The 26,770-nt window shown below is 44.7% G+C and overlaps 1 protein-coding gene across 3 annotated transcripts in view; it reads right to left on the bottom strand.

Annotated features, from left to right (window-relative positions):
* LOC119963228 (solute carrier family 2, facilitated glucose transporter member 11-like) overlaps positions 1 to 26,770 on the bottom strand; it is a 157,428-nt gene that overhangs the window by 37,542 nt on the left and 93,116 nt on the right. For all 3 annotated transcript variants that reach the window (XM_038792021.1, XM_038792030.1, XM_038792038.1), the window contains 3 exons: positions 24,100 to 24,287; positions 16,458 to 16,568; positions 3,597 to 3,698 (listed from right to left, as the gene is read on the bottom strand). In XM_038792021.1, coding sequence (XP_038647949.1) covers positions 3,597 to 3,698; positions 16,458 to 16,568; positions 24,100 to 24,287 — 401 coding nt within the window. The remainder of the gene's footprint in view (positions 1 to 3,596; positions 3,699 to 16,457; positions 16,569 to 24,099; positions 24,288 to 26,770) is intronic.

Here is a 26,770-nt window from a genome sequence, read left to right as displayed (position 1 = left end):
GTATGTTAATAATAAAATAATTTAACCTGAAAAAGTGGTTATTAGCTTGCTTCACTTCCTTAAGAACGCAGGACCCGGGACATCGATGCTATTAAGGGGTAAGTAAGTAAAATTCTTCAGTGAAGGTATGAGTTATACCGGGGGATAACTTGAAAGGAGAGTTTGACCCGAATAGCACTCACAGAAGCCTGTACTGGAGTCAGGGAGGGAGAATCCCTGTTCACCGTTTTAGAATATTGGCCCTTTTGTTCTTTGGTATAGGGGGAATTCTAAAACAGAGAGGTGAATTTAGAAAAACACAAAGTACTCATTAAGAATCTCACTAATTTCCTCTGACTCCATGAATAAATTCCCTCTTTTGTCTTTGAGTGGGCCAATCCCCAGGTAGGGGGTTGCAGTTTTGTTTGAGGGTGTGTTTTGTTTTATTTTATTGTTCTGTATTCATTAAAAAATGTTCAATAAAAATATATTTTTTTTATAAAAGAAAGATGGAGAGGTGTTTAAATTTGTACAAGTTCTTCCAAAGTTTGAGGAACGATATGTAGAAGCATTTTTAAAATCTCATTTGAGAAGACAGCTGAGCTAATGAACTCAACAAAATAAATTTGGGCATTGTTTCCACAGAGTAGGTTGGTGGTTATAGCTCATGAGGTATGTACAGTGCTGTCAGCAGAAATATCTGAGGAATATGATGCAGTACAAAAGGCTTTTCTGAGTGCCTAAAAGTTGGTTCCAGAGCCTTATAGACAAAAGTTTCAAAATGTAATAAAACAGCTTGGACAGACTTATATTGAGTTTGAGAGAGTCAAAATAATTTTGACTGGTGGGAACAGTCTTTAGAAATAGAGGCAACCTATGAGACTCTGAGAGAAGTAATTCTTTTGGAAAAATTTAAAGATTCACTTCCTTCAGTAGCAAGAACCCATGTGGAAGAACAGAGGGTTGAAAGGCTAGGCAAGCTACAGAGATGGCAGATGATTATGAGCTGGTCCATAGATCAAACCTTTTTTTCTTCACATTTTTAAATCCGAGAAGAGTAGAAAGTGGGAATGGGAAAGGAAGGCAGATAATCAGGGAAGAGAAGACAAGGGACAAGTAGAAATTTTCAGGAAATTTCATTGTGTAGATCAATATTGATGGCTTCAGCCTCCCCAGTGCTTAACTGGAGGAAACAGATGCTCACTCAACTCTATTTTGTCAGACTACTGGTGCTAGTCGAAGGGAGTGGAGAGCGAGAGATAGATCTCCTTGAATGAAATGGTTAAGAAGCAGCATGTAGAGCAAGGGGAAGAGACAAAGAATAGATACTTTGGGGACTCTGGTGATAAATTCGGAGGGGATGTTGGTGACAATGTTGGCAGGAATAATAGCCATTGCTGAAAAAGATCTGGCTGCAAGAGAGGTAACAGGGTTGATTGAGCAATGACAGGGTACTACGCTGGAAGTGAAGGAGAGGTGTTGGAGAAGGATGGTGTAATTAATCATGTCAAAGGTTGCAGAGAGGACCAGGAAGAGGTCCAGGAATAGGAGAGAGAAAATGTGCCACTGTAATAATCATGGAGAGTGTAATTTGTAACTTTGATTAGAGCTACTCAGTCTGTGATAAGAGATGAAGCCGAACTGGAAGTGCTCGAACATGGAGTTACATATGAACGTGAGGAATATGAGCTGCAACAGGTCATTCGGCACTGCAAGGCTGCTCTACCATCCAATAAGATCATGACCGATCTTCTACTTCAACATGACCGTTCCACATTATTCCCATATGCTGATACCCAAGTATGCAAACATTTATCAATCTCAGTCTCGAATACTGATCATCCACAGCCCTCTGGGGTAAAGAATTCCAAAAATTCAAAGTCCTCTAAGCGAAGAAATTTCTACTCATCTCTGACCTTAAATAATTGACCCTCTATTCTGAGGTTGTGAATCCTAGTTTTTGTTCCCTCCGGTTGAAGAAACACTCTCCTAGTGTCTACCCTGTTAAGCCCCTTCAGAATTTGATATGTTTCAATGTGATTACCTCTCATTCTTATAAACTCTACATTTAGTTTACTCAATCTCACCTAGAACAATGCCTCCATTTTTGGAATCAATCTAGTAAACCTTTGTTGCACTCCCTCTCAGGCGTATTTTCATTCCTAAGGTAGGGAGACCCAAAATGTATATAATACTCAAGGTGTGGTTTCACCAAGTGCTATATAATTTCACTATGACTTCCTTATTCCTCCTTATACTCCAATCCTTTGCAATAAAGGTAAACCATTTAATTTTCTATTTGCTCATTGACTTACTGTGATTTGTGTACATGGTCACCCAGGCTCCTTAGAATACCCATCTTTCAAACAAATATTCTGGCTTTTCTATTTTTCCTCCAAACTGGTTACCTTTATATTTATATCCTATCTGTCACATGCATGCCCACTCACTTAAACTAATTATGTTCTTTGCAGCCTGCTCACAGCTTACTTTCCCATCTAGCTTAGTCTTACAAGCAAACTTGGATACATTGCATTGGGCCCCCTTATCCATTAAGAGAAAGAGGAGAGGGGACAACATGTTCAAAGGCTTAGGCTATATGAGCTACCAAGACCATAAGTGGTTGGAACTGGAATGAAAAGCTTGACTAAGTAAGGATAGGTAACTGAGACCCAATGGCAGTAAACTGGTACCAGTGGAGTTTATTCAGTGCGATCACTAAAACAGACCACAACTGTTTCAGATGACATCAATTTGGCTCCTCAAACGGCATGAGAAGCTTTCAATATGAAATACTTCCCGCACATATTTATTTACTCTTTCACTTCACAGGTTAAATATTCAAGTTTATTGCTAGCCAACCATTTGGTGGAGATAAGAGGAACTCAGTAGGCTTCCTCGCCAGAAGAAAGCTTCTCTGCCAGTGAATGTAGTCATTTAAAAATATTTCACACTGGTCATCACTCCATCAATTTGAAAATCAACCCAGGTTGAGATGTGCAAAATATGGCACCAGGGAGTTTTATGCTGAGGCAAGACAAAATATTTTACACATTTGTTTCAACATCATTCCAGGAACTTACTAACAATATTAATAATAATCTTTATTATTGTCATAAGTGGGCTTACATTAACACTGCAATGAAGTTACTGTGAAAAGCCCCTCATTGCCATATTCAGGTACACTGAGGGAGAATTCAGAATATCCAAATCACCTAACAGCATGTCTTTCGGGACTTGAGGGAGGAAACCGGAGCGCCCGTAGGAAACCCACGCAGACACGGGGAGAACATGCAGACTCCGCACAGACAGTGACCCAAGCCGGGAATCGAACCTGGGACCCTGGTGCTGTGAAGCAACAGTGCTAATCACTGTGATACCGTGCCACCCTGAAAAACTGAAATCGACTGGGGGTCCCAAGAAATTTGAGCAGTTTGAAACCATCTCCATTTCAGCAGACTCTTCCCATTCTGTTCACTTTAATGAAGACACAGAATTTACAATAGGCCCACCCTAAAAAACATGCAAATATAAGTTTTACTGAAATTGGGAATTACATTCTGAAAATACACATATTCCAACTTTCTTTTAATGTTGAGAAAGAGACTGCGACTCACCTGGAGAGTCAATGAGATGGTGAACAATATTCCACAAACAACCATCAAACTATAACCTCCCATGAGCAGAACTCTGCGTCCAATCCGGTCAATAAACAGGTTCTGATGGAGAAAAATCACTGTTAGAAAACTGATTATTCACCCCTCCCTATCCCAATGAAGGTAATAAACTTTCCCAAGTCCACTAAGGAACATTGCAAATCTGCCCAAACTCCTACACTGTCCAGACAATAGCAAAGTGTAGAATCTAGAATAAAAGCACTCTGATAATGCAACTGGGCCCTGATTTGAAGCTCACTGTAATCTGCAGTTTGGTATTGTCTTACCATATACTAGAGTATTCATGGATAAGCTTTGAATAGGTTGAAAAACCAGGTCATATTATTGTTCAAGATTAGTTTCAGTCTACACACCGGCATGGTTCAGGATAGTAGTGTAGTAACCAATTCTCAGGATGACCTAGTTGTGTAGAGCTTTGACAAAGGGTCATGTGGACTTGAAACGTTAGCTCTTTTCTTTCCTTCCAGATGCTGCCAGACCTGCTGAGATTTTCCAGGATTTTCGCTTGAGGTTAGTAGAGTATGTTAATTTGTTCTAAGCCTTGTCTAATCTGGACAAGTGGAGTAACGTATTTCCAGCTTGGCCCAGTCTAGACCAGTGCAATAATCGAGTCAATATCAGGTCTTGCCTGAACCAGTGTAGTAATTCATGCACAGCTTAACTTGGCACAGTATAGTAATGCATTGATAATCTAGCCTGGCACAGTACAGTAATCCATTCACAACCTGGCTTGGCATAGTATAGTAATCCATTCACAACCTGGCTTGGCACAGTATAGTAATCCATTTACAACCTGACCTGGCATAGTATAGTAATCCATTCACAACCTGCCCTGGCACAGTATAGCAATCCATTCACAACCTGGCTTGGCACAGTATAGTAATCCATTCACATCCTGGCCTGGCACAGTACAGTAATCCATTCACAACCTGGCCTGGCACAGTATAGTAATCCATTCACATCCTGGCCTGGCACAGTACAGTAATCCATTCACAACCTGGCCTGGCACAGTACAGTAATCCATTCACAACCTGGCTTGGCACAGTATAGTAATCCATTCACAACCTGGCTTGGCACAGTATAGTAATCCATTCACATCCTGGCCTGGCACAGTACAGTAATCCATTCACAACCTGGCCTGGCACAGTATAGTAATCCATTCACATCCTGGCCTGGCACAGTATAGTAATACATTCACAAACTGGCTTGGCACAGTATAGTAATCCATTCACAACCTGGCCTGGCACAGTATAGTAATCCATTCACAACCTGGCTTGGCACAGTATAGTAATCCATTCACAACCTGGCCTGGCACAGTATCGTAATCCATTCACAACCTGGCTTGGCACAGTATAGTAATCCATTCACAACCTGGCCTGGCACAGTATAGTAATCCATTCACAACCTGGCCTGGCACAGTATAGTAATCCATTCACAACCTGGCCTGGCATAGTATAGTAATCCATTCACAACCTGGCCTGGCACAGTATAGTAATCCATTCACAACCTGGCCTGGCATAGTATAGTAATCCATTCACAACCTGGCCTGGCACAGTATAGTAATGCATTGATAATCTAGCCTGGCACAGTACAGTAATCCATTCACAACCTGGCTTGGCATAGTATAGTAATCCATTCACAACCTGGCTTGGCACAGTATAGTAATCCATTTACAACCTGACCTGGCATAGTATAGTAATCCATTCACAACCTGCCCTGGCACAGTATAGCAATCCATTCACAACCTGGCTTGGCACAGTATAGTAATCCATTCACATCCTGGCCTGGCACAGTACAGTAATCCATTCACAACCTGGCCTGGCACAGTATAGTAATCCATTCACATCCTGGCCTGGCACAGTACAGTAATCCATTCACAACCTGGCCTGGCACAGTACAGTAATCCATTCACAACCTGGCTTGGCACAGTATAGTAATCCATTCACAACCTGGCTTGGCACAGTATAGTAATCCATTCACAACCTGGCCTGGCACAGTATAGTAATCCATTCACAACCTGGCTTGGCACAGTATGGTAATCCATTCACAACCTGGCTTGGCACAGTATAGTAATACATTCACAAACTGGCTTGGCACAGTATAGTAATCCATTCACAACCTGGCCTGGCACAGTATAGTAATCCATTCACAACCTGACCTGGCACAGTATAGTAATCCATTCACAACCTGGCTTGGCACAGTATAGTAATCCATTCACAACCTGGCCTGGCACAGTATAGTAATCCATTCACAACCTGGCCTGGCACAGTATAGTAATCCATTCACAACCTGGCCTGGCACAGTATCGTAATCCATTCACAACCTGGCTTGGCACAGTATAGTAATCCATTCACAACCTGGCCTGGCACAGTATAGTAATCCATTCACAACCTGGCCTGGCACAGTACAGTAATCCATTCACAACCTGGCCTGGCACAGTATAGTAATCCATTCACAACCTGGCTTGGCACAGTACAGTAATCCATTCACAACCTGGCCTGGCACAGTATAGTAATCCATTCACAACCTGGCTTGGCACAGTACAGTAATCCATTCACAACCTGGCCTGGCATAGTATAGTAATCCATTCACAACCTGGCCTGGCACAGTATAGTAATGCATTGATAATCTAGCCTGGCACAGTATAGTAATCCATTCACAACCTGGCCTGGCACAGTATAGTAATCCATTCACAACCTGGTCTGGCACAGTATAGTAATCCATTTACAACCTGACCTGGCACAATATAGTAATCCATTCACAACCTGGCCTGGCACAGTACAGTAATCCATTCACAACCTGGCCTGGCATAGTATAGTAATCCATTCACAACCTGCCCTGGCACAGTATAGTAATCCATTCACAACCTGGCTTGGCACAGTATAGTAATCCATTCACAACCTGGCTTGGCACAGTATCGTAATCCATTCACAACCTGGCCTGGCATAGTATAGTAATCCATTCACAACCTGCCCTGGCACAGTATAGTAATCCATTCACAACCTGGCTTGGCACAGTATAGTAATCCATTCACAACCTGACCTGGCACAGTATAGTAATCCATTCACAACCTGGCTTGGCACAGTATAGTAATCCATTTACAACCTGACCTGGCATAGTATAGTAATCCATTCACAACCTGGCCTGGCACAGTATCGTAATCCATTCACAACCTGCCCTGGCACAGTATAGTAATCCATTTACAACCTGGCCTGGCACAGTATAGTAATCCATTCACAACCTGGCTTGGCACAGTACAGTAATCCATTCACAACATGGCCTGGCACAGTATCGTAATCCATTCACAACCTGGCCTGGCACAGTACAGTAATCCATTCACAACCTGGCCTGGCACGGTATAGTAATCCATTCACAACCTGGCTTGGCACAGTATAGTAATCCATTCACAACCTGGCCTGGCACAGTATAGTAATCCATTCACAACCTGGCCTGGCACAGTATAGTAATCCATTCACAACCTGGCCTGGCATAGTATAGTAATCCATTCACAACCTGGCCTGGCACAGTATAGTAATCCATTCACAACCTGGCCTGGCATAGTATAGTAATCCATTCACAACCTGGCTTGGCACAGTATAGTAATCCATTCACAACCTGGCCTGGCACAGTATAGTAATCCATTCACAACCTGACCTGGCACAGTATAGTAATCCATTCACAACCTAGCCTGGCACAGTATAGTAATCCATTCACAACCTGGCTTGGCACAGTATAGTAATCCATTCACAACCTGGTTTGGCACAGTATAGTAATCCATTCACAACCTGGCCTGGCACAGTATAGTAATCCATTCACAAACTGGCTTGGCACAGTATGGTAATCCATTCACAACCTGGTTTGGCACAGTATAGTAATCCATTCACAACCTGGCCTGGCACAGTATAGTAATCCATTCACAACCTGGCTTGGCACAGTATGGTAATCCATTCACAACCTGGTTTGGCACAGTATAGTAATCCATTCACAACCTGGCTTGGCACAGTATAGTAATCCATTCACAACCTGGCTTGGCACAATATAGTAATCCATTCACAACCTGGCCTGGCACAGAATAGTAATCCATTCACAACCTGGCCTGGCGCAGTATAGTAATCCATTTACAACCTGGCCTGGCACAGTACAGTAATCCATTCACAACCTGGCCTGGCACAGTATCGTAATCCATTCACAACCTGGCCTGGCACAGTATAGTAATCCATTCACAACCTGGCCTGTCACAGTATAATAATCCATTTACAACCTGGTCTGGCACAGTATAGTAATCCATTCACAACCTGGCCTGGCATAGTATAGTAATCCATTCACAACCTGGCCTGGCACAGTATAGTAATCCATTCACAACCTGGCCTGGCACAGTATAGTAATCCATTCACAACCTGGCCTGGCATTCACAAACCCCATCTTTTTACTTAGCAAAATGGCCACCCTTGTGACTTTGAGTCAAACCCCGAGTGAGATACCTGACCAACCCCTCCCTTTCTCAGCCTAAACTGATCCCTCATGGGGAGGTCTATCTTCTGCTGAAAGACCATCCCCGCATTTAGACTCTTTAGGTGTGCAAAGACGCGAGATCTCTTCACCGGCCTTTTTAGCCCTCGCGTATCCCATGTTATGAGCCTTACCGGAGTCCTGCTCCACCACTCCCGTCTACTGTCCACCACCCTCCGCGACCGATTCTGTCCCCTTTAATTTCACCCTATACCGGGCCCATTCAAGATGGCCGCCTTCTCCGCCCATGACCACACCTTTCACCCAACCCTGCCACATCGCATCTCTTCCCCTCCTCCCCTCCTCCCTTAGCCATCCCTTGCAGCTATCTCCCCCACCTCATTTCTGTTCACCAGCATTACCTGCCAGCGTGGCAGCTCCTGCCTGAAGGCTCCTCCTATTTATCCCTCCAACCCTCCCCACACTTTCCTCCTTGATCTGTGTAAACAGCTCCCCTTGGATCTCCCCCTCCCCCACTCAAACAAAGACACATCCAAAACCACAGGTCACCTCTTCCAAAAAATAAACACCACCACATGTGGCAGAAGGGGGGTGCGCAGTTGCCCCCTTATTACCCCCTTAACAAACAGTCATCACAATGAAATCCCCCCCACCTGAGAAGAAAGAAAAGCCCCCCCACCCTCCAACCCCCACACTACCTGTGTCTTCCGAACTCCGTTGTGTCAACTCCTCCAACTCCCATTGAAGTTCAGTTCTCCTCCAGTTTATGCTCTTTAATAAACGTGGCCTCCTCTGGGGTTTCAAAATAGTACTCTCGGCCTTTAAAGGTCACCCACAGTTTCGCCGGGTACAGCACTCCAAACCTAGTGGATGGAGAGCTGCCTTGACCCTGTTGAACCCAGCGTGCTGTTCTGCCAGCTCAGCTCCAATGTCCTGGTATATTGGATCTTGTTCCCTTCTGGGACCTTGTCCAGCACCCCCTCCACCACCAGCCCTGCCAGCATCCTCGAGACATATCTCGTGGCATTCGTGCCTTCCACACCTGCCGATGATATGCAGGTTCTGCCTTCTAGACCTGATCTCCTGCTCTTCCACATTTGCCCTTAAGCAAAGATCCTTCAGGATCCCCATCTCTGCCTCCAATTCCGCCACCACTGTGGCCAGACATCACCTTCTCCATTTCCCAGATCTGGACCCGTGTCGCCAAACATTCTCCGTCGAGCTTTTCAGGGAGCAACCGCTCCTTTGATGGCCTTCGATCGGTCTTCCTACATTTCCTTTCTTTGTCGCTGAAACTCCTCTCTAATAAACGGCATCAACTGCTCCATCTGGGATTTTCCAATCTGCAACAATCCTTCCCCTCTCCACAATCTTTCCACTTGCTGCTGCGCCACAGGTCTCTTCCAGTTCCTTGGCCAAGTCTTTCACCTTCTTCTGCTGGACCTGATAACCAGCAGACATTCCACTCTCGGGAGGACCTTCTCCTCCACACCTTCAACTATACTTTCCCGTCAAAATTCTCCAGTTTTGGGGCAAAAAGAGCTCAATTCAATGCCTTCGAGCCAGAGCTGTCCTGTGTGCGACCACTCATTCTATGACCACCACCGGAAGTCAGTTAATGCCGTTAAAACCTAGCCTGGAACAGTATAGTAATCCATTCACATTCTGGGCTGGCACAGTATAGTAATCATTTCAAGCTTGGCCTGGCACAGTATAGTAATGCATTGACAACTTGGCCTGGCACAGTATAGCAATGCATTCACCACCAATCATAGTACTACAATACAAGATCACATAATTAAAGGTGAAGGAAGCCATCCGACCCATCCTTGAATCATCTACGCAGGCATGCCATTCAAAATAAAATCCAATTACTTCCTCAACAATTCCATGGTTTTTGGCTCCACTACTCTCTCTGGAAGCTGATTTAATATATTGAATGTGGTGTAAAGAAGAATTTTGTGATAACAGTCCTAATTAACAGATTTCTGAGTGGTTACTATTGCAATAAATAATTGTGCAAGTCTGATACAATGAATATACTTATGATTCACACATTTTATAATAACCAGGTTTATGAGTAAATAATTTGAACTTCCAATTATATTAAATGACAGTTGAATAAAACAATTTGGTTCTCGGGCTCTGACATCAGAGGGCATTCTTGGAGGTAGAGAAGAACATAAGTCTCTTCTCTGCTTTATAAAGGCAAGCAATTGTTGTTATACTACCTCCAGTGCTTGAATATTATTTCCGTCTGACCAGAAATGGATGCAATATTCAAGGTAAATGAGCTTGTAGCGCACATTGAAATTGGCCGGTACAATGTTGGCATCACAGAGACGTGGCTGCAAGGGGATCAGGGCTGGGGTCTAAATATCCAAGGATATGTGTCCTATCGAAACGACAGGCAGATGGGCAAAGGGGGCGGGATTGCATTGTTAGTAAGGAATGAAGTTAAATAGATAGCAAGGAGCGATATAGAATCAGAAGGCATAGAATCTTTGTGGGTAGAGTTGAGGAATCGCAAAGGTAAAAAGACCCTGATGGGAGTTCTGTACAGGCCCACTAGCAGTAGTCAGGATGGGGCAGAAAATATATCAGGAGATAGAGAAAGCATGAAAAAAGGCAATATCACAATAATCATGGGCGACTTCAATATGCACATGGACTGGGAAAATCAGGTTGGTAGTGGATCCCAAGAAAAGGAATTTGTGGAATGCCTAAGAGATGGTTTTTTCGAGCAGCTTGTGGTAGAGCCCACTAGGGAACAGGCAATTCTGGATATGGTGATGTGTAATGAGGCAGACGTGATTAGGGATCTTAAGGTGAAGGAACCGTTAGGGAGCAGTGACCACATGATAGAATTGACCCTGCAGCTTGAGGGGGAGAAGCTGGAGTCAGATGTAACGGTATTACAATTAAATAAGAGTAACTATGAGGACATGAGGGAAGAGCTGGCCAGAGTTGATTGGAAAAGGAGACTAGCAGGGAAGATAGTAGAACAGCAATGGCAGGGGTTTTTGGGGGTTATTCGGGAGGCACAACAGAAATTCATCCCAAGAAGGAGGAAACATACCAAGGGCAGGACAAGCCATCCATGGCTGACAAGGGAAGTCAAGGACAGCATAAAAGCAAAAGAAAAAGCATACACAGTGACGAGGATTAATGGGAAGCCAGAGGATTGGGGATCATTTAAAAGCAAGCAGAGGACAACTAAAAAAGCAATAAGGGGGGAGAAGATGAAATATGAGTGCAAGTTAGCTAGTAACATAAAAGAAGATAGGAAGGGTTTCTTTCAATGTATAAAAGGTAAGAGAGAGGCAAAAATATACACTGGACCACTGGAAAACATGGCTGGAGAAGTAATAATAGGAAATAAAGAAATGGCAGATGAACTGAATAGTTACTTTGCATCAGTTTTCATGGTGGAAGACACCAGTGGGATGCCAGAGCTGCAGGAGAATTAGGGGGCAGAGGTGAGTGCAGTGATCATTACTAAGGAGAATATTCTGGGGAAACTGAAAGGTCTGAAGGTGGATACGTCACCTGGACCGGATGGACTACCCCCCAGGGTCCTAAAAGAGATAACTGAGGAAATTGTGGAGGCATTGGTGGTGATCTTTCAGGAATCACTGGAAGCAGGAAGGGTCCCAGAGGACTGGAAAGTGGCTGATGTAACACCACTGTTTAAGAAGGGAGGGAGGCAGACAACGGGAAATTATAGGCCGGGGCCGGTTAGCCTGACTTTGGTCATTGGTAAGATTTTATAGTCTGTTATTATAGATGAGATCGCAAAGTACTTGGAATTGCATAATAAAATAGGACTGAGTCAGCACAGCTTTGTCAAAGGGAAGTCATGTCTGACAAATCTGATAGAATTCTTTGAGGCGGTAACAAGGAAGTTAGACAAAGGAGAACCAGTAGAGGTGATTTATTTAGATTTCCAGAAGGCCTTTGACAAGGTGCCAAATAGGAGACTGTTAAATATGTTAAGAGCCCATGATGTTAGGGGTAAGATCCTGGCATGGATAGAGGATTGGTTGACTGGCAGAAGGCAGAGAGTGACTCAAAGACCAGGGGGGTAGCAATCTTGAGCAACAAACGAGTGGCATTTGAGGCAGGCTGAATCGTGTCAGACAAGTGGGATAGGTACATAATGGTGAGTGGGAAGCTGGAGAAGGTGCAATGGTACCCGTGAACATATATGCTCCGAATTGGGACGATGTGGAATTTATGAGGCGGGTTTTAGGTAAGATCCCAGACTTAGAGTCACATAACCTGATCATGGGAGGAGACTTTAACACAGTCATTGATCCGTAATTGGACCGGTCACAATCCAGGACAGGGAGGAAGCCGGCTGCAGCAAAGGAATTGAAGGGATTTATGGAACAGATGAGGGGGGAGTAGACCTGGGAGGTTTGCATGGCCAAGGGCGAAGGAGTTTTCCTTTTTCTCACATGTGCACAAGGTATACTCTCGCATCGACTTTTCTGTTCTGAGTAGGGCGCTAATTTCGAAGGTGGTGGATACTGAGTACTCGGCAATCGCAGCGTCGGACCATGCCCCGCATTGGGTGGATCTACAGGTTAGTGTGGAGAGAGGGCAACGCCCGCTGTGGAGGCTGGATGTGGGTTTGTTAGCGGACGAATCGATCTGTGGGCGGGTTAACAAGTCCATCCAGAACTGTCTGGAAACAAATGATACGGGGGAGGTCTCTGCAGCAACGGTCTGGGAAGCTCTGAAGGCAGTGGTCAGAGGGGAATTAATCTCGATACAGACCCACAGAGAAAAGGCGGAACGGGCTCAGAGGGATAGATTAGTGGAGGAGATACTCCAGGTGGACAGGAGATACGCGAGGCTACTGAAGGAGCGGCGGAGGTTACAGGCGGAGTTTGGGCTGTTGACCACAGGGAAAGCGGTGGAACAGTTGAGGAAGACGAGGGGGGTAATTTATGAGTACGGGGAAAAGGCAAGCAGAATGTTGGCGCACCAGCTCAGGAAAAGGGAGGCGGCCAGGGAGATAGGTAAAGTAAGGAGTAGAGGCGGAAATACTGTCCTGCACACAGCAGGGGTAAACAAGATGTTTAAGGACTTCTATAGTAAATTATATGAGTCGGAACCCACGGCTGGGGTGGAGGGGATGAGACAGTTTTTGGATCAGTTGAGGCTCCCGAGGGTAGATAAGGATCTGGTGGAAGGCCTGGGAGCCCCAATTGAGATTGAGGAAATAATCAAGGGGCTCGAGGGCATGCAGTTGGGCAAGGCCCCGGGGCCTGACGGCTACCCGGTGGAATTCTACAAGAGGTTTTCAGAGATATTGAGCCCACTGCTGGTGAGGACATTTAATGAAGCAAGAGAGAAGGGAGTCCTCCCCCCAACAATGTCGCAGGCCTCGATTTATTGATCCTGAAACGGGAGAAGGATCCGGAGCAATGTATGTTATACAGGCCAATTTCTCTACTGAATGTGGATGCCAAACTGCTGGCTAAGATACTGGCCATAAGGATAGCGGACTGTGTCCCGGGGGTAATAGGGGAAGACCAGATGGGATTTGTAAAGGGCAGGCAACTCAGGGCCAATGTTCGAAGGCTTTTAAATGTTATTATGATACCCTCAGGAGAGGAGGTGGAGGTGGCGGTAGCGATGGATGCGGAGAAGGCTTTTGATCGGGTGGAGTGGAATTACCTGTGGGAGGCGCTGGGAAGGTTTTGGTTTGGTGAGGGCTTTATTGACTGGTTGCGGTTGCTCTATCAGGCACCAGTAGCGAGTTTGCGTACGAACTGGCTGAGGTTGGGGTACTTTAAACTACACCGAGGGACGAGGTAAGGGTGCCCCCTCTCCCCGTTACTGTTTGCTCTGGCCATAGAGCCATTGGCCATGGCGTTAAGAGCCTCTAGGAACTGAAAAGGGCAGGTTCAGGTGGGGATGTGGAGCACCAAGTCTCGCTTTACACAGATGACCTGCTCTTGTATATTTCAGACCCGTTGGAGGGGATGGGGGAAGTAATGCGAATCCTGAGGAAATTTGCCAATTGTTCGGGGTATAAATTGAACATGGGGAAAAGCGAGATGTTTGCGATCCAGGTAAGAGGACAGGAGAAGAGACTGGGAGAGCTGCCTCTTAGAATGGTATGGAAGAGCTTTCGATATCTGGGAATCCAGGTGGCCCGGGAATGGGAGGCACTGCAAAAGTTAAACCTATCTCGGCTGGGAGAACAAATGGAAGGGGACTTTAAGAGATGGGATATGCTCCCGCTATCACTGGCGGGGAGGGTACAGACCGTGAAAATGACGGTCCTCCCCAGATTTCTGTTTGTCTTTCAGTGCCTCCCCATTTTCATCCTAATGGCCTTTCTCAAGCGGGTGAATAAGGTTATTTTGGGCTTCGTGTGGGCGGGTAAACCCCGCGAGTGAAGGAAGTGTTGCTGCAGCGCAGTCGGGGGGGAGGGTGGGTTGGCGCTGCTGAACTTCTGCAATTACTACTGGGCGGCTAATATAGCCATGATTAGGAAGTGGGTAGTGGGGGAGGGGTCGGCATGGGAGTGGATGGTGGCGGCGTCATGTAAAGACACCAGTCTGGGAGCATTGGTAACGGCACCTCTTCCGTTCTCGCCAGCCCAATACTCACAAGTCCAGGGTGGTGGCGGCTCTGAGAATCTGGGGGCAATGGGGGAGGTATAAGAGAGTGGAGGTAGCATCGGTTTGGACCCCGATTTATAATAATCATCGGTTTGTACCGGGTAGGCTAGATGGTGGGTTCTGGAGTTGGCAAGGGCAGGAACTAGAAGGATGGGGGATCTATTTATATATGGGAGCTTTCCCAGCTTGAAAGCCTTGGAGGATAAATTTGAATTGCCAGCAGGGAACAGGTTTAGGTATTTGCAGATGCAAGACTTCCTGAGAAAACAGGTGCCGGCCTTTCCGCTGCTGCCGCCACGGGGGTACAGGACAGAGTAGTCTCCAGTACCTGGGTGGGAGAGAGAAAAGTATCGGATATTTATCAGGAGCTTTCGGAGGCGGAGGAAACTCCGGTGGAGGAGCTTAAGGGCAAGTGGGAGGACGAGCTGGGTGGAGAGATAGAGGTTAACGTGCAGGTTCAACATTCATGTCAAGAGGGCTAGAATACAAGACCAGAGATGTACGTCTGAGGCTATATAAGGCTCTGGTCAGACCCCATTTGGTGTAGAGTGAGCAGTTTTGGACCCGTATCTAAGATATTTACAGGTACGGGATTATGTGAGGAAGCAGATGCCGTCCTTTCCAGAGCTTCCGTCCTTTCCCGAGCTGCCGAACCCAGGGCTACAGGATGGGGTGATATCGAAAGCAGGAGTGGGTGAGGTAAGGTGTCTAAGATTTACATGGAGATAAAGGGGTTAAAATAGGGAAGACAGGACGGGTGGACGGGAACAGGAGGGATGTTGGGGCATTCAGGTAGTTATTCATTTGTTATGACGTTTCTGTTCTTAATCTTGAGTTGGTTTGTGTTTAATGTAGATACAAATACCTTAGTAAAAATATTTCTTTTAAAGAAATTCTATTGGTTTAGTTGCTTGCTGCCCATCAGTGATTGGACAAGTTTAGCACAATGTCTGCCACTCCTGGCTTTGCCTTGGCTTCATCCTCAAATACTTTGACATTATTCACGGAGTGCATAATGTTTATTTTTGCTGTCTCAAGGATGCATCGTACTGAAGTGAGAGACCTATCATCTGTCACAGTTTCCATAATAATCAAAGAAAAATGAATCCGCCATTTAAAAATAACTTGTAACAATGAACAGCTTGCTAATCAGCGGGGAAATTACAGAAGACTTTTAAAAATTTACATTATCTGATTAGACTATATGTCGCATTTCAGTCTGTTTATTAACCAGTACATGACACCTTGTAGCAAATTTGTTTTCTAATGCTCAAGACAATCACACAAGGCAATCTTATCCTTTAACTCTCTCCAGTTTGTGCACTTAATGCAGCGTGACTACTACCCCAATCTTGGACAAAAATGCAGTTAACCAAATATAATGTCATGAAAACATTACGTCCAATATTACAGTGGATAGTCTATGCATTATCCTGGTATAGCACGCTTCAACTTTTGCATTATCCCTTTCAATTTATAACGAAGAGGACAGTTAAGTTGCACCATTGACTGATCTAAACCAAAATGGGAGGTGGGGAGATGATTCTACTCTAGTGCCATTGTGCTCGCTGGAATTTGTGTGGGAAACAAATGGGATTTGGGGCAAAATAAATAATGATGGGCAAGTAAATTAATAAGCGAATAACACGAGGAATTGTTACACAGTGAAGCAAAGGAGAATTAAACGTACACTTGTTACTGCACTGATGAACTCACAGCACCCAGTTCCAATCGTGACATACTGGATCTTTTCATTGGGAATTCCTGCAGCACGGAACACATACACAGCGTAGAAATATATCTGGTGGGAAAACAGCATTAAACCATTAAACTGAGTCCAGCAAAATATACACAGGCTCTGGTAACATACTCATCATGCAGTGAAGGATATAGAATATATATAAACACAGGGTTTGCTGTTCCCAGTATATCATAATACACTATACACAGGCAGCTATTTTCCATGATGTGCATTTTATTACATAATATACACGTGGCCAGTTATTTCCTGTGATTGACAGTGTGCTTCATAAGATGCACAGGACCTTTTTCTTCCTCATTACACACAGGATGTTGTTTATTATACACAAGACCTGTTTCTGCCTGCAATATATCCAGCATTGATATGCATAGGACCTGATGGTCCCTGCGATATACCATGCTTTATATAGTATATGCACAACCTGCTATTCCCCGTAACATGCAGTATTCTGTTATGTGATACATGCGCAACTGATTCCATGCAGGTTTGCTCTCAGGTTGTCAAGAATTTTGAAGCAAGGGCAGCACGGTGGCCTAGTGGTTAGCACACCCGCCTCACGGCGCTGAGGTCCCAGGTTCGATCCCGGCTCTGGATCACTGTCCGTGTGGAGTTTGCACATTCTCCCCGTGTCTGCGTGGGTTTCGCCCCCACAACCCAAAAATGTGCAGAGTAGGTGGATTGGCCACACTAAATTGCCCCTTAATTGGAAAAAATAATTGGCTAATCTAAATTTATAAAAAAAAAAAAAAAGAATTTTGAAGCATGTTTGTAATATTAGCTGCCAATCTGACCTGTCCTTTTAAGGCCATTCCTCAGATACTCCCAGGGAGGCCTAAATAGAAATTAAGGTCAATTAGTTGTTAAGTAACACTGGGAGTTTTCTCTCAACTGATAACTGTATAGAAACATAGAAAGAAAAGAAAAAATAGGAGTAGGAGGAGGCCATTCGGCCTTTCAAGCCCACTTCGCCATTCATTATGATCATGGCTGATCATCCAACTCAATAACCTAATCCCGCTTTCCCCCCATATCCTTTGATAGAAACATAGAAAAAAATATAGATCTACCTGTAAGTGGGATATTTTTTAATCTACAGATTTTACAGATCTTCTACAGATCGGGTGCATCTTTCAGATTGCACAAGTTGTGAAGCGAGGCGCTGATAAGGTGGATACAGTAGTTGAAGGTTCCAATTTCCGGTAAAATACAGGATTAGAAATCATGATCCGGCATTGACGGGGCAAGTGTGTTCGACATATCTGTCTAACAATGAATAGTGCAAATATGCCCCCAATATTACTGCAGTGAATTCCATAACCCTATCACCCCTTGAATAAAGAAGTGCCTCCTGAATTTTTTGGGGATTTATTCGTGATCATCTTACGTTTAAGTGCCCTAGTTTTGGACTCCGCTACTACAAATGCCCCCACAATTTTGAAGACATTTATCAGGTCACCCTTCAGTCTTCTCTTTTTTAGAGAAAAGTACCTCAGCTTGTTCGGCTTTTCCTGATGGAAAGAGATTGTGAGAGATTATCCTTATTAATCTATTTTAAACATCTCCGGTGCACCTACGCTTTGTTGCTTATCTAGAGATCTAGAACTTTATACGGAACCGACTTTTATGCAAGTTTAACACACATTCTCTGATTTTGAACTCTATTTTTCTAGAAACAAACCCAATGCTTTATGATTTTGTTAACTTACATTGTCAACTTTGATTATTTATGAATCAGTTTCTCTTGACCACTTGGCACCTCTACCACATTTAAATACATATTTTCCAAGAAGTGGGTACCCTTCCTATTCGTCTCATTTTGGCAGAAGAGACAGGATGGCACAACACACTTATGTAACACAGAAATGCATTTGCCAATTAACCACCTGTTCTGTGGGTTTGTTATCATTTTCTTGTACTATGTCACAGTCATCCTCAGTATTAACTACAGCTCCAATTTGGTATTGGCACAAATTTTGGTGTAGCACTTCCAATTTCCAAGTGCAGGTCATTCATGTACACAATTGTGATCCCTGCGGAGCAGCACTTCCCAACGTCAGCCAGCCTGAGTAAAAGGTTTAACCCTTGTTTTTTGTTTTCTGGACAGTTTGCTATCCATTCTGATTGTTGCTCCTTGACTCCCACACACTTTGATCTTTAAAAAGTCTTTGAAAAGTCCATTACATTATATCAACTGCATTAGCCTTTGTAGCCACCTGGGGTGGCCACGTCCCAATTCCAAAATGGACACTCCCAAAGAGTGCAGAAAAAAATGGACAGCACTAGAGAAAACAAGCAGGTGCAAGGTTTCCTGTGTATTAGGACCTGCAGAACCCAGACAGAACTGAAACGAATAGCCATTAGCATAGTAATGAGCTATCTCCGGGGACAATAAGAAACATTGAAACAATCGGTACCAGGACAGACTTCCCGGCGCCAGTGGAAGCTAAAACAAAGGCAGGCCAACGGTTACATAGAGCCCACCCAACGATCAGGGAACGACCCCGTTATTGGAGAGAATCGATGCAAACGATTGGGACATGGTCCAATTAATTGGGACCAAGTCCAGGGTCCGCCCCAAAGGGCGCGAAACCCCTGGGGGCTATAAAACAGAGGCCCCAAGGTCAGTTCGCTCTTACTCTTACTCCTCTCCATCTTCACCTTGGCATTTGGCTCTCAGCGACGAGAGGCCCGCCAAGCGCCAGCCAAGTAAGTCTAAGGTCAACGCACGCTCCGAGATAGGCGCTCCTAGCTACTATTCCATACCAGTTCGAAGCCAGCAGTATCAGAACCGGACAACGGCCATTGTTCCTCTGACTGAGTGGGCCACTCGAAGCTAAGTATAGGCTTTTAATGGTAGTTGTAGTTTAGCGAGTAGAGTTTATGCATGAGTAATAATTGACTGTGTGTGTAAATAAATGTGCATTGATTTCAAACTTACTAACTGTGTATCGAGTCATTGATCAGTATTCGGCTTTGAACCCTGTGGTGGTTTCAGAAAGATACCTGGCGACTCTTGAGCAAAGGTAATTAAAACAGAGCAAATTAAGGGAAAGCATAACGAGCAACACCTTATCTATTCTTTTTGATGCATCTTCTGAAAAATTTTATAGGGATGGACAAGTATGACCTTCCCTTTTGAATTAATGTTTTCTTTTTCGAGAAATGTGAAAGCCGACGCACTGGCTAAAGCAGGTTCCAGGCGAGGTCATTTTTGGACACCCCCAGCTAGCGCACCAGCTAGCGCCCCTGTGAGCTCAGTCCAAGTCTCACAAACGCACATAGAGGATTTAGTACAGGCACAGAGGCAGGATGAAAATCTCCGGGAGATTTTAAAAGGAAACTTTGTGGCCAAGTACGACAAATTCAAAAACGCTTTGACCACACATGAGGGTGTGATTATCAAAGTCAAGTTGTATGTGGTTCCTGAGAAGGACAGGAATAAATGATTGCCTTATTCCATGATGGTCATGGACACCAAGGGATCGACCCTACCACAGACCACCTTAGGCAGCTCTGTTGGTGGCCCAATTTAAGAGACGATGTAATGCACAACATAGAGAACTGTTTGATTTGTGCACAGAATAACCCGGAGAGGTATTCAAAGAAGGCACAACTCAGCCACACTCGCCCCGTTAATGGCTCCTGGACTAACCTCCAGATCGATTTTATAGGTCCATTGCCCCCTTGCAGGAATGGCTATAAATATGTTCTGGTGGTCATAGACACGTTTACGAAATGGGTAGAGGCATTCCCATCTTGTACAAACACTGCAAAGACAGCCGCAAAGATCCTGACCCACCACATCGTTACTAGATGGGCGCTCCCCAGAAGTATTGAATCAGATCAGGGATCACATTTTACAGGACGGGTCATGAAGAACGTCCTGACCATATTCGGCATTAAACAAAATTTCCACATTGCGTATCACCCCCAGTCAAGCGGAATAGTGGAATGCATGAATCGGACTCTAAAATCGACCCTTAGAAAGATGGTACAGGAGAACAATTCAACTTGGGATTCAGTGCTCCCATTCGCACTTATGTTTATAAGAAATACTGTTTCAGCATCAACGGGTTTCACCCCACACACACTCATGACCGGACACCCTATGAAAGGTTCTGAATTCCTTTTAGGACTCGACATGAACAGCCCAGAAGTGACGACCCTCACACACGAGGCAGCAGTAAAGCCATTAGTTGAAACTGTAAGGTCGGCTCAGTTAGCAGCCGCAGTAAAATTGGGTAAGAGGCGGAAACAGAGCAAGGCTTGTTTCGACAGGACTGTCCATACCACAGAATTTCAGGTTGGGCAACAGGTAATGTTATCTGTGTATAACCCCAGCACGTTTTTGGCCCCAAAATTTTCCGGCCCGTACTCAATTTCGGACAAAATCAGCCCGTCAGTATATAAGATAACGTACCCCAACGGGAAGACTGCGTGGTTCCATATCAACCAGCTAAAGGCATATGGAACACAGTCCAACCACTCACACCATGTCCTGCTAGATGCAGCAGAACACCACGCCCCGCCCACAAGAGACACATTTCCACCCTCCCCTCACAGACCAGTTCCTCATTGGACTCGACCGCGACTCCGCCCATTGACTTCAGACCACGCCCCGAAATGCCCACAAGCTGCCACAGCAGAGACAGCGACTGTGACTTTGACAACAGCCACGGCACGCCTCTCTACTGCCCTGATACACCAGACCCCACACACATCAACTATGACCCCGACTACAGTGATTTAAGGATCACTTATATTAAAACTCCAGACCCACACCCAACCCCGCCCAACTATGACGACCCCGAAGACGTTCATACAAATTTAGACCCCACAATTTGGCACAGGGACAATTCTTGGAGACTTGTCCGAAATGACGAGAGTGACCCCCGGTCACATAACGCTAAAATTGCATGCCTGATCCATACAAGGGTATGGGATCTGGGAGAAGAGGGTGACTCTGAGTCTGACTCCCGACACGACAACCCCTTTGCGACACTGTTCGCAGAGAATGAAGAGAATTGAGGTGTCCAGATGATGTAAAAAGAGGAACTGCTTGAGAGATAAACGGTGTCCTTTCTGATGGAACCTGCACGCATGTTGGTGATGTTTGTATTGTTAAATGTTTGTTTTTGGAGATTGGCCACTCGGTTTTCAGCTGAAAAGCTTGTGACCACCTCACATGCACGTTAAGTTTGTCCGCTGAAATCTCTGAGAACTTGACTCAGCTGCAATGTCTGGAGCCCCACTTAAGGCTTCACCCTTCACCCCACTATGAGCATCTTGGCTCCCCCCTTTTTTAGGTGCCCCTCTATTCTGGGAATAGAGGCTGCCAATCCACGATGAACACATTCATGCCCGTTCATTCCAGGTCACTCAGGCAGTGGAGAAACGGCATTGAGGACCCGCCCTGTCTGAGGACCCCCCCTCTGGTCAGCTAAGCTCGGGTACAGCACAGCACGCCCTACCCGGGGATCCCATTCAAATCTTACCCGTCGCGGCCCATACGCAACTCATTCGGATATCTCATTTCTAAAGTTTGGTTTCATTTGTTTTGTTTGAGGTAGCCCTTCGGCTGCCATTCCTTATGCTATTTACATCCTAAAGAACATCTCTATGCAACACTGCACTATCTTCTCTGATCAGTACTGCCACCCCACCTCCAACTTCCTGCTATATCATGAAGTACCTACCCATCACCATTTAATAAATCACATTCCCTTAACTGATATTTGTGCTTTATGCTCACCAACCTTATACAGTATATCACACTTTGTGCATTTACATACATGCATGGTAATCCTTTCTCTGCTTAGTCTCCTATCTAATATGGTGCTACTTGCTTCTCTAGTACTGTCCAACATTCACCTTTTATGCCTTAGTCCTTTTTTCTATTTCTATATACTTGTGCCCATATCATACCAATTTAGTTGAAACCCTCCCCAACCACATTAGTGAACCACACAAAAAACTTAACCATGCACAAACAAGTCTAATCGAGACACCATTAAATGCCGGCTGCAGCAAGATCAATTCCAATGTTATGACAGGCTTTGCTTCCTGGACAATTGTGTGCAGAGACTATTCACCAATATGATTCTGCATTAATTAGATGGTTAACTCAGGTGGAGGGACTGAACAGCACAGGACAATTCTAGAAAGAGTGCTGAAGAGTGAGTTCCCATGTAACATAAAAAAGTAACTCCTGTGCTCTATCTGGTTCTTGCCCTCCTGCTTCGTATGGGTGCTCCTCCAACACCATGACAGGAAATTGTCTGGTGCACAATGGACAGCTCTTTACTAGATACTGGTCATGCTGCTCGCCCCAGCACATCATGAGCGACAGCATATAAACGAGCTGATCATGCAATATTGAACAAGGTTAGTCGGTTTGTGTAGGAGGCTATTTTGTGCACAAGCAAAGCACCAGCTCATTGCCTCCACCGTGCATATATATATATGATCTTTCGAGTTTATCTGATCTGCTTTGCCCTATAACCCTCCAAATTGTCACTTTTCAAGTATTCGTCCAATTTCCTTTTGAAGGTGACTAATCAATTTATCTCCACTACCCTATCAAGTAGTGTGTTCCAGGTCATATCAACTCAATACATAAAAAGGTTTTCCTAATTTCACATGTGGATTCTTTGACAATTGTTTTTAATCTATATCCTCCAGTTTCTTACTAGCAGAAACAATTTATCTCTCGACTCTAACGAAAGGCTTGTCTAGCCTTTCTACATAATTGAAGTCCCTCATCCTGATACCATTCTGATAAATATCCTCTGCACCATCTCCAAGGCCTTGACATGTTTCCTGAAGTGTGAAGCCAAGAATGGGATAATATGCAGCGAAAGCCTGATTTATCATTTATAACAGTTTACAACAATCTCCTTGCTTTTGCTTTGTATGCCTCTGTTTATAAAGTCATGCATCCATTATTTTTTTTAATATCCTTAACAACTTGCAACCTTCAATGATTTATATAAGTGAGCCTCTTGGTCTCTGCTCCTGCACCCCCTTTAAAATGGCGTAATTTAATTTAAATTGCCTCTCTGCATTCGTCGACCAAAATGTATGATGAAAGGCTGCCATAAGGGTGAAGCTCAGCAGAGGTTTGGAACCATTAAGGCTTGCATACTAATGCATATTTCACAACAATGAAGGTTTACACTAACAGTGCTGCGTACGTGAAATCCTGGGCATCGTATGGACAGACAGCATTACCAATGAAAAAGTACTACAGCTGACTGGTCAGAGGCGCCTGCGAGACATTACAATGAGACTGACAGGACACATGTTTCACCTCCCGGATTTCCATCCCACCAAAGTGGCAGTAGAATGGTGACCACCAGACGGAAGAAGATGACGCTGGCTGGCAAAATACATTTGGGAGGATCTTCATGAGCTGGACACCGCCTGGGCTGGAGAGACATAAATTACAATGGACCAGATCTGGTGGGTGAATTGTTCCCATTATCCCACAAGGGACCAGAAAAGTCAAGTCTAAGACTTGCTTTTCATATTTCCAGGTGTAAAGCATCCAGTGGATGTTAGTCCTACTTACAATGTCGTTCCCACATAACTGTATCGCACTGCCCAGCACCAATATGATGAGCAACTGCCACCGGACGGAGCGGTCTTGGAATAGGTCCCACAATCCCTTTGAACTTTGACCTTTAAGTGCAGTTTGTTCCTCCAGCAGTTCATCCATTTCCGTGGTGAGGTCAACATCACCGCGTAATCTCTTCAATGCTGTCAAAACAGAATGCGTGATGCTATTGGCAACCAATCAGAAACATACACAATTCAGCATTTACACCAATAGATGGCTTCAACAAATCTCCTATATAATCAAAAGCCTATATGCTCCACTAGCTCTCGTTACATATTGATGGTGAACTTTCTGTATAATTTGGTTCCCAATTCTATCCCAATCCAACTTTTCTCCATGGATAATGCCTTGAATATTTGAATAGAGTATCTCCCCACATTGCCAAGAGGATACAGCAACATCCAGGAAAATATTAGATTTTATATCTGACTGAATTAGAGGGCATCAGTTGAGAAGTAGGTCTTGTAGAAATGGTCTTGGTGCATTCATGCCAAAGGGAGAGATCTAATAGCCTACTTCTAGTTTTGGCTTGGAACATACAAACCAGAATGCACATTCAGTTCCTTGAGCTTGATATGCTAATCAATTAATCATAGGTAATCTATTTCTTAACTTAATTTACATATTTTGGTTCTGTAGCTCAATACCCTTAGGTTACAAAATATCCATAATTCACAGCTTTAACATGTTTGATTGACCTACTTTCCACTCAGTCAGTCTCAAATATTCTTAGGGGAGAGAGTTCCAAATTGCCTTGAGAGTGAAAAGATTTGTCTAATGTGACGAATGGAGGATTTTAGGAATATTGGCTTCTAAATATTGGGACAATTTGAGGGTTAAAAGCCTGATGTTGTAGTGTGTTTGACTGCAGTAGTCACGTTTTTAAAAAAGCATTTTGCTTTGCAAAGGCCTGGGATCTTTTAGGAAACAGCAGGTGAAACTGACCACAGGAATGTGGTTTGACTGGGGAGGTCCATGGGGAGTTAGTATGCTTTTCAGCCTGCAGAGATTGTTTTTCAGCTTGGGGAGATGAGGGGCTGAATTCTCCGTTGGCAGGATTCTCCGTTGCGCCAACAGCGCACCCACGCCCGGGGATTTCCCGACGGCATTCGGCTGCCCACAATGGGGAACCCCATTGGCTGGCTGGCAGGCAGAGTATCCCGTTGCCGGTGGGCCACGCCATACCAGAAAACCACACCAGGGATGGAGATAACTGTATCGCATTGACCAGTTTTTGGTCATTGCTGGGTGGAGTCCAGGAATTCAGAGAGGCAGCTAGTTTTGGAGAAGCTTTGGGAGAGAGATGTGCAGGTTAGGTGAATCGGCCATGCTAAAATTGTCCCTTAAGTGTCCAAAAGGTTAGGTGGAACTACTTGGTTACGGTGCTAGGGTGGGGGCGTGGGCCTTGGTAAGGTACTGTTTCAGAGAGTCGATGGGCTGAATGGCCTCCTTCTGCATGGTAAGGATTCTACGATTCTATTCTATTCTAGATGAATTCTGATCTGGCTGAAACAGAGTCCACAATTCTCTCACAGTAGGATAGTTATAAAAGAGTAATAAGTTAAAGCAGAGCAGTCTTGTCTGGCGTCAAGAAGCTGAAACACACCATGTGAACCAGCCTTTTGAAGCTATTCAGCCGGAGTCTGAAGGGGTTCTAACAGGAGCCAAATCTGTTCTGTGAAGAAAGTATAACTCTAGGCCATGCTAATTTTAAGGTAGATGGAGGGATGTATGTTTCTTTTTATTGTTTTTTGAAAAATATTTTTATTCTCCTTTTTCACATTTTCTCTCAAATTTACACCCAACAATAAACAGTAATCAGTAATGAATGCAATGTCAATCCCCATATCAAAAACAACAATCCCATCCTTCCTTCAAACCCCCAAACATTAGCCCGCATGTTAACATAAACAAATGACAAAAAGGAATCAGGAATCACCCATAGTCACCATTAACACATACAGTTCCCCTCCCCCAACCCTTCTAGCCACCCCCCCTAATGTTCAATGTAATCCAAGTCTCGAAAGTGCATAATGAATAACGTCCATGAATTGCAAAACCCCTCCATCCTTCCCCTCAGTTCAAATTTGACCTTGCCAAGTGTCAAGAATTCCAGCAGGTCCCCCCGCCACGCCAGGGCACAGGGCGGAGAGGTTGATCGGGCGATCAACGAGGTGAAGGCTACAGCATCTGCCTCCGCACCCGTTTCCAACCCCGAATATAGTCTCCCGAGGGCCAGTTTCACCTGCACCACTTTAGAGATGACCCTAAACACTTCCTTCCAGTAATCCTCCAGCTTTGGACAGGACCAAAACATATTAACATGGTTTGTGCACCCCCCGCAACGTTCACAACCAACTTCTACCTGCTCAAAGAGTCGGCTCATCCTCGCCCTTGTAAGGTGTGCTCTATTCACCACCTTCAGCTGTATCAGCCTCAACCTTGCTCACGAGGTGGAGGAGTTCACCCTCCGGAGCACCTCACACCAAAACCCCTCCTCCATACCCTTTCCCAACTCTTCCTCCCAATTTGCCTTCATCCCTTCCAGCGGCGCCTTTTCCTCTTCCAAATAGTCCCATAAACCGCGGATACTACCCCCTTCTCCAGTCCCCCTGTCGTCAAC

Source organism: Scyliorhinus canicula, chromosome 1, assembly GCF_902713615.1.
Source record: "Scyliorhinus canicula chromosome 1, sScyCan1.1, whole genome shotgun sequence".
Taxonomy (NCBI): domain Eukaryota; kingdom Metazoa; phylum Chordata; class Chondrichthyes; order Carcharhiniformes; family Scyliorhinidae; genus Scyliorhinus; species Scyliorhinus canicula.
This window is presented reverse-complemented; position numbering and strand designations above follow the sequence as displayed.